Here is an 8,068-nt window from a genome sequence, read left to right on the forward strand (position 1 = left end):
TTGATCCAGTTGTTTATGCAAAATAGCTATTTGTATATAAACAGTATAACTTGTACACATGCACTTGTAAAGAAATTATAATAATTGATGTGCTATACTTAGTCTTGGTTGTAATTTATGGCTTCTCTTTACTGTGCAAAACGACCAATTTATTATTTATATATTTTTTGTACTTTTTTTTTTTTTTAATCCCCCAATTTTCATGATATTCAATTGGTAGTTGCAGTGTTGTCCCATCTCTGCAACTCCCCTATGGACTCGGGAGAAGCGAAGGTCAAGAGCCATGCATCCTCCGAAACAGGACCCTGCTAAGCTGCACTGCTTCTTGACACACTGCTCGCTTAACCCGGAAGCCGCACCAATGTGTTGGAGGAAACACCGTTCAGCTGGTGACCAAAGTCAGCGGGGCCATCTGTGCGCTGCCTCATGGGACTCCTGGTCACGGCCGGCTGTAACACAGCCTGAGATCGAACCCAGGTTTGTAGTGACACCTCAAGTACTGCGATGCAGTGCCTTAGACCGCTGCGCCACTTGGGAGGCCCAACTACCTTATTTTCTAAAGATGACATCATAATCTGCCCTTGTAGCCCACACTCTTGATAACCTCAACCACTGCTCCCTGCTCCAGAATTGACAATAATGTTGAATTATACATTGCCCAACAAACTGCATGTAATGGATATAATTTACTGGTGAGTGGATGCTATTTCATTTCATTGCTGTAAGTAGTTAAGGAAAGAAAAACTGAATACATCTGTGGAATATAAATTGCCGGATTTATAAAGGATGTATAAATCAAGAGTGCCAAGAGCTATGTCTACCGTATGTGTAGAACAACACAAAGTACAAGCCAGAAGGAGTGGTCTTTCATTCAACTGACAATCAAAAACGTCTTGCATTGATTTGACCCTGAACATTCAGAGTTTGATTGACTCTTCAAACCAAAATCATCAGTGAAGAAACCGTGTACCTTTTAAGTACTACCTCAAACCCCATGTCCAAGTATTTTACATTTCAACGTATAACAAATGTGAGAGAGCTATCATTCAACGAGTTGTCTATGTTATCAATCTGTCAATGAAGACACCGGTGCCCCTGGGTGAACCATCACAGACTCGGGCATGTTTGCTGTGAAACTCTGGGGGGCACTGACAGACAGACTGGAGAGAATGTTGAGAATGTAGATGTTGAGCCACTGGAGCCCAGTGACTGCTGGTTTGAGAGGCAGATGTCTGCCAATGACTGTGTCCGTGACTATGTCCATGGCCCAGCCTTCAAATGTCTTTGGTGTGGTCTCGGTAGCCTGTAGGTTGGAGGAAACTGGAGTGTAGGCTTGGACTGGGTAGGAATGATTCTGGAACCAATGAGAATGTGGAGAGTTTACAGAGAGCTTATCTAACTAAACAGTGATTCGCCCATTCTGAAATTGCATTTTTGTCCCCCCCAGATGTATCATTGAAAGGTGATACAAAACGAGGCAAAAGTGTGCTTTAGGGCCTTGAGGATGCGGTTGGGTTGGCTGTTTGGACTATTTATCTGACCGGATGGGGAGAAAAAACACTTCTAAAACCAAAGTTGTCCCTCAGAAGCCTGAAAGGCATCTTCTTATCCAGGACTGATGCTCTATGTTCAGCATGAGGACTCAACACACATTTCAAGCATATTATTTATTTTAATTGAACCTTTATTTAACTAGGCAAGTCAGTTTAAGAACAAATTCTTATTTACAATGATGGCCTACCCTGGCCAAACCCGGACAGAGCTGGGCCAATTGTGCACCGCCCTATGGGATTCCCAATCACGGCCAGATGTGATACAGCCTGGATTCAAACCAGGGACTGTAGACTGAGATGCAGTGCCTTAGACCACAGCACCGCACATAAACATATTACCATTTAACTACACTATTAAGCCCACTTAAAGCTGTGACATACTGCAGTGTATCACAGTTATTTTCAACCACAATAAGGTTGGAGTAAGGATAGAGATCCCCCCTGCTATGATGGGGATGCAGAGGAAGAGAGTGTGGGACCAAAAGTGTTACTATGACCAGAAACAGCCAGGCCAGGGCTAACATGGGTACACTGACCCCAAAAAGAAAGCCCTTAACCATAAGTGAGTACACTGTGGCCATACCCAGAATGGAGGGGGATACAGGAACTAACCCCTCCACTTGATTCTGGGCAGATGCACCAAACAGTACCAGCCCCAAGGTTGTGTACAACACCCCTGTGTTGATAGAGAGCAGCTGAAACATGAGGAGGAACCAAACGGTGCCCACAGTCTTCTCAATCCCACCACAGAGGAGCACCAGAACCCCAATGCTGAGGAGTATCTGGGTCTCTGTCTGATGGTGGAAGGAGTATGTGATGGGCTTGTGTACCGCAAAGGAAGAGGAGAGGATTAAACGGATGTTATCGGGTTGACAGACATCAGCGGCATTGATGTGTTGTGCTCTAGCTTGCTGCTGTAGCCTAATGGCACAATCTGTTACGTCATTAACGTTAGCTACACGTTGTAGCACGCTAGATAACGTTACAACAGACCCATTCAAAGTGGCTAGCTAGCTACTGAGCATGATTCTTGAGTCACTCAACCCCTCCTTGCTAAGGTACCATGCCCATTGGCAAAAACTGTAGTTACAAGACTTTAGACATCTTCTGATAAACCGAAATATGTAGTGACTGTAAACAAAACTGATGATACTGTAACGGCCCTGGGTTTATAAGCGCGGAAATTGACTCTGCCGCACGAGCATGCTTTTGGGGCACAGTCGATAGCGCGCCGGACCTCGGGCTAGAAGGTCCGAGGGTTCGAGACCTGCTCCCTGTCTGTTTCATTACAATACTATAATGACAGCAACAATGCCACTTGTTAGCCTGAACTCAGGAGTAAAACTCTTGAACCTCTGAACCACATCTTTCTAAACTATTCGGGTGATCATGTTGATGCTCAGTACAAACTTGTCAAACTACTAGAGGATAATCAAGCACAATACAAAATGTCAGTAACGACACTTTTCTTCCAATATTGCACAACACTTTAGCCAAGACTTGAGAAGCTAGCTTGCTAAACCAAAACAAATGTACTGAACTTCCGCATTTGGATTAATCACTTTCACAACCACAAAGATACTGTTGCGCAGACCATGAAGTGCGTTAAAGGCAGTGCTGCATTTAAAGACACTTCCTTCCACCTGCTGGCTTGTGCCTGAAATGTGATGACCAAGGAGTCCTCAACAGCTCATGTGAGTTAGATAGAAAGTTAGATATATTTGATTGGACAATTTCATAAAATAATAAAACCCGTTGAATTAAATAAAACGTGTCAGGCCAGGGACAACACAATAAAGTAAACGGTTTCTATTGTGGTCCCTTAATGTTACTCAAAGTAAAACAATAATACAACAAAATATTTGGCAAGGAATGGTTTCTTCCTATTGATATCATGTTGGTCTATCTATGTAAAACGTCCAACCAACCATCGATACAACCATTACTCAGTCAGTAAGATATAATAAGCACATCACGTTCGTTATTGAGCTACAACCAGTGAAAATATGATACCACTAGTCCGGCTCCAAACAAGCGTTTTTCTTGTGACGTATTAAGCGCAGTCATAAAGCTGTGACCCAAAATGACGTAACCATGCATTATTTCACTACATAAACGGTGTTCAGATTTGATTTAATCTGTTCAATAGTTTTCTTCACTCAGGTTGTTGCAGGTAATCTTTGGCCTTTTGGGGCACCTCCTTCCCAACATATATATACATATATAGGAAATAGGGTGCCATTTGGGATGCCATCTTTGTGTGTGTGTCTGTGTGTGAGTCAGGATGTGTTTTGTGTCTATTAATTGATGGAAATGTTTCCCTCAGAAAGAAAGATGGATCGTAATGATGAGAGAATCAAAAGAGCTTTAAGACGCCGCCCTTATGTGGTAAATATCAAATATTTGTTTGTTTTGTCCTGTTTTTGTTATATTATCACATTTTAAATTAAGTGTTGTGTTGACAGTTGAAACCAGTGAGGGTGAACACCCCTGATTCCGTGTTGTGGCCAACCGGCAAGGTGCACAGAAGGCCAAAGCCTGTAAGTCATATCTGACCTGAAACAAAAACACATACACATTAGTTATGCATTCTGCATGTACAAACTGCAGTTCTCAGAATTATAGCAAATGCAGATATCCCTATCTAACTTCATTGAATGCTGTCTTGACAGTCTAATTCAGTGCAGACCCCTCAGATCCACAAAAGGCCTGTAAGTCAAATTCAACCACATAACAGTCCTTATATTATTTATTGATACACAATTCAAGGCCAATATGAGCAAAGCAGTGTTGAATTCATTCTTTACTGTTAACAGCCAATCATTGTGAGCTATGGGCAGGACCAGACATCTGGGGATGGATGGAGCATCAATCTAGAGCCTCTCAGCCAGGTCATCTCTGCTGTTCCCATAAAGACACAACAGTTCGATCAATCTGTTGATTCATATGGCCATTTTGGTTGGCTTGGTTGAATTGACAATTATCCATTCGAGATGCTAAAGAATCCTGTACTATGGAAGATCTTTTGCCCCACCCCTAATGTTATGGAAGTTGCATTTATTGCATTTTCAGTTACCCATGTATTACTCACTACTTGTACAACCATGTTGGATTGCCTACATATTCTATGTATTCTATGGCTGCCATGAGTACATGCCTTTCTCTGTCTCCTCAGTCTGGAAGGGTGACTCGGCTGATAGAGAGAAAATATCATGACGTGATCTCATCCTCCAGTTCTGATGACTTTTCCATCTACTCCTTCACTGACTGTGAATCTGAGGTAAAAGAGTTGTACCCTACCGTCCATGTCTTTGTTGAGTGACATCACTGGGAGGAGGATGGTCTCTGACTATTTGACTCTGATACACAGTGTGATGATGAGGATCATGAAAGGTGGACACCAAAGCTGAAAGTTGAGAATGGAAAGGAGACAAAGCTTGATGTGAGGGATATGGACGAGGATGATGATCTTTCTCTCCACTCCTTCGATGACTCAGACTTCCTGGTAAGTTCTGCATATTAAATATTTTTTATATATATACATGGGGGATTGGAAATGATGCAGACAATTACTTATTGAGTGTAGTCATGTATCTGCAATGTGTATAGAGTAGTTATAAAGTATTTCTACAGATTGTGTTGAACATAGCACTTTCCTGATATGTTACTTTACTTTCTGGTCCTACAGAGCCCAGGGAAGGTCTCAGGTCCTGTATCTGTCAAGAATGGCCTCTCTCCTCTTGTAACCTCAGCACACCGGACACTGGCTGAAGCCCTACGGGCCCTGCCCTCTGCTGTAGGCTCTCCCTACCCAGTAAATGTTCCAAGGCCTCGGACTCCTCTCAACCCTGTCATTATCGCTCCGCCCCGAACAGAGAACTTCCCATACCGCCACAGCCCTCGCCTGGCTCCCATCACCAACCTGAGCGAGACCGGCAGGAAGCTGCTCCAGGAAATGGCTGGAGTGACCCCACAGGTGAGAGGAAATACAAGAAGGGAATATTGGCCGTAAGTCCTTCTATAGTATAGCATAAGTCCTTCTCTAGTATAGTATAGCTCTAGGTATAGTAGCTCAAGAGAAGAGAAAACCCATAAGCTTACATTACTTTATCTGCTTGTCCAAAATATTCAGGAAGGGAAGGTCAATAAGAAAAAGAAGAGCAACGCCAAAAAAGAATTGAAGCAAGAGAAGGCCAGTAAGACGAAACAGATGGGAAATGTTGGAGAAAGTAAGGAGGAGGACAAGAAAGAGGAAAAGAAGAGTCTGAGGAAGAGGTGAGGAAATAGAGGAGGGAGAAGTGGAACATAACCAGGGAATACTAGACTAGAGAATTAGAGAAATAGAATGAGGTAGCAGAGAAAGAGCAGCTATCTGATGTGTAAGTGCAAACTTAAGCAAAAAGGCACGAGGAGGTGTGATATATGGCCAATATATCACGGCTAAGGGCTGTTCTTAAGCACGACGCAACACGGAGTGCCTGGATACAGCCCTTAGCCGTGGTATATTGGCCATATACCACAAACCCCCGAGGTGCCTTACTGTTATTATTAACTGGTTACCAACGTAATAAGAGCAGTAAAAATAAATGTTTTGTCATACCCGTGGTATACGGTCTGTTATAAACTGGGTGGTTCGCGCCCTGAATGCTGATTGGCTGACAGCCGTGGTATATCAGACCATATACCACAGGAATGACAAAGTATTTAATTTTACTGCTCTAATTACATTAACCAGTTCATCATAGCAATAAGAAACCTTGGGGGTTTGTGGTATATGGCCAATATACCACGGCTAAGGGCTGTATCCAGGCACTCCGTGTTGTGTTGTGCGAAAGAACAGCCCTTAGCTGTTTAAGGAAAAAGGAAAAAGGCACGAGGGGGTGTGGTATATGGCCAATATACCACACCCCCTCGTGCCTTTTTCCTTAAATATACCACGGCTTTCAGCCAATCAGCATTCAGGGATCGAACCACCCAGTTTATAATACTATTTATTCTCCTGTGGTTTTTAATTGACAGGTTTCTTCAGTGGCTGCTGTCCAAACTGAGATGTTCAAAGAAATAATGGACAACTATTACTTCTAACACACACACACAGATTTTGAGTATTGGTTATTCCTACAACACACACAAATGTAATTTCAGAGACAGGAACTATGATTAGCAAAATACATATATTGGTCTCATTCTTATATTTTGAGACATGCAGCATTATTTAAATAAAACATATATATTGATCCCCATACAGCCTATGATAATGAATTGGATTTACATGCTTAGGCTTGGAAATATAGCCAGGAGAAGCAAAGGACAGCACCAACCTTAGGGCAGTGTCACTGGTATTGGGGTCATAGGTCTCCTTTGGCCAAAGTGAAGAGTTGAGGGCCCCTTACTGGTCTCCTTGCAATATCTGGTCTCCCACACAGAGATGGAAATCTACACCTGTTTAGGCCTTGGAGGATATGGCTTCAGATGAAAGACAGCAGAGAGATGCAGAAGGTAAAAGTTTCAAACACATTGATATGCAAATTCAGGACCATTATACACTGAAGTGGAGCATGCATCTGGTCTGAAGCATGTCAAAAGAGTAGAAATGAACTGGGACTGGAGGAATACATCACATTTAAAATAAATTATCATGTATCTGATTTAGCTACACTTATCTGTACTTATTTTTTTATTTATTTTTTTATTTCACCTTTATTTAACCAGGTAGGCTAGTTGAGAACAAGTTCTCATTTGCAACTGCGACCTGGCCAAGATAAAGCATAGCAGTGTGAGCATACAACAAAGAGTTACACATGGAGTAAACAATTAACAAGTCAATAACACAGTAGAAAACAAAGGGGGGGTCTATATACAATGTGTGCAAAAGGCATGAGGAGGTAGGCAAATAATTACAATTTTGCAGATTAACACTGGAGTGATAAATGATCAGATGGTCATGTACAGGTAGAGATATTGGTGTGCAGAAGAGCAGAAAAGTAAATAAATAAAAACAGTATGGGGCTGAGGTAGGTGAAAAGGGTGGGCTATTTACCAATAGACTATGTACAGCTGCAGCGATCGGTTAGCTGCTCAGATAGCTGATGTTTGAAGTTGGTGAGGGAGATAAAAGTCTCCAACTTCAGCGAATTGTGCTGTTTGAAAAGTGCATTTCCAATAAAGCTTTTTAAATTGCAGTTATTTGTGTCAGACAGATTTTTGTCTTAATGAATTACATCAGGGGTTCTTAAACTTTTTACATCAAGGGAATATTATTATACTGATATTATCTTACCTGTTATCAGTGAGGGGGATTTATTCTGTTGCTCTGGACTGTATCCCACGGTAGGTGGCGGTAGTGAACCAATAAATAGTTGTATTGCTCGCCAGAAACCCAACCAGGCTGGCAGACAGTTGTTACCATGCAACGAGCAGACGCTTGCGATAAGTACTTGCTACAAAATTGGCAAAATTGCCTGCTGCTGTATACATAGCGCGCGTGTGTGTATGTTGCTAACCTAGCTAGTTAG

The 8,068-nt window shown here is 42.2% G+C and overlaps 1 protein-coding gene across 1 annotated transcript; it reads left to right on the top strand.

Moving 5' to 3' along the window:
* The first annotated feature begins 3,120 nt into the window (after nucleotides 1-3,120).
* LOC116364980 (uncharacterized) lies at nucleotides 3,121-7,165 on the top strand. Its single transcript, XM_031817761.1, has 9 exons — nucleotides 3,121-3,247; nucleotides 3,880-3,941; nucleotides 4,019-4,093; nucleotides 4,226-4,264; nucleotides 4,370-4,444; nucleotides 4,729-4,833; nucleotides 4,924-5,058; nucleotides 5,242-5,529; nucleotides 6,573-7,165. The coding sequence occupies exons 2-9, from the start codon at nucleotides 3,888-3,890 to the stop codon at nucleotides 6,636-6,638; spliced, it is 837 nt and encodes a 278-aa protein (XP_031673621.1). The 5' UTR covers nucleotides 3,121-3,247; nucleotides 3,880-3,887; the 3' UTR covers nucleotides 6,639-7,165.
* The last annotated feature ends 903 nt before the right edge of the window (nucleotides 7,166-8,068 follow it).

The sequence above is a fragment of the Oncorhynchus kisutch genome, unplaced genomic scaffold, assembly GCF_002021735.2.
Source record: "Oncorhynchus kisutch isolate 150728-3 unplaced genomic scaffold, Okis_V2 scaffold1140, whole genome shotgun sequence".
Classification (NCBI taxonomy): Eukaryota; Metazoa; Chordata; class Actinopteri; order Salmoniformes; family Salmonidae; genus Oncorhynchus; species Oncorhynchus kisutch.

Excerpts from the sequence above, each read along its gene's own strand:
- LOC116364980 (XM_031817761.1), top strand. The coding sequence starts at position 3,888 with ATGGATCGTAATGATGAGAGAATCAAAAGAGCTTTAAGACGCCGCCCT. Across the intron at positions 4,445-4,728 it reads ATCTAGAGCCTCTCAGCCAG|TCTGGAAGGGTGACTCGGCT; the intron begins GTCATCTCTGCT and ends CTGTCTCCTCAG. Across the intron at positions 5,059-5,241 it reads TCGATGACTCAGACTTCCTG|AGCCCAGGGAAGGTCTCAGG; the intron begins GTAAGTTCTGCA and ends CTGGTCCTACAG.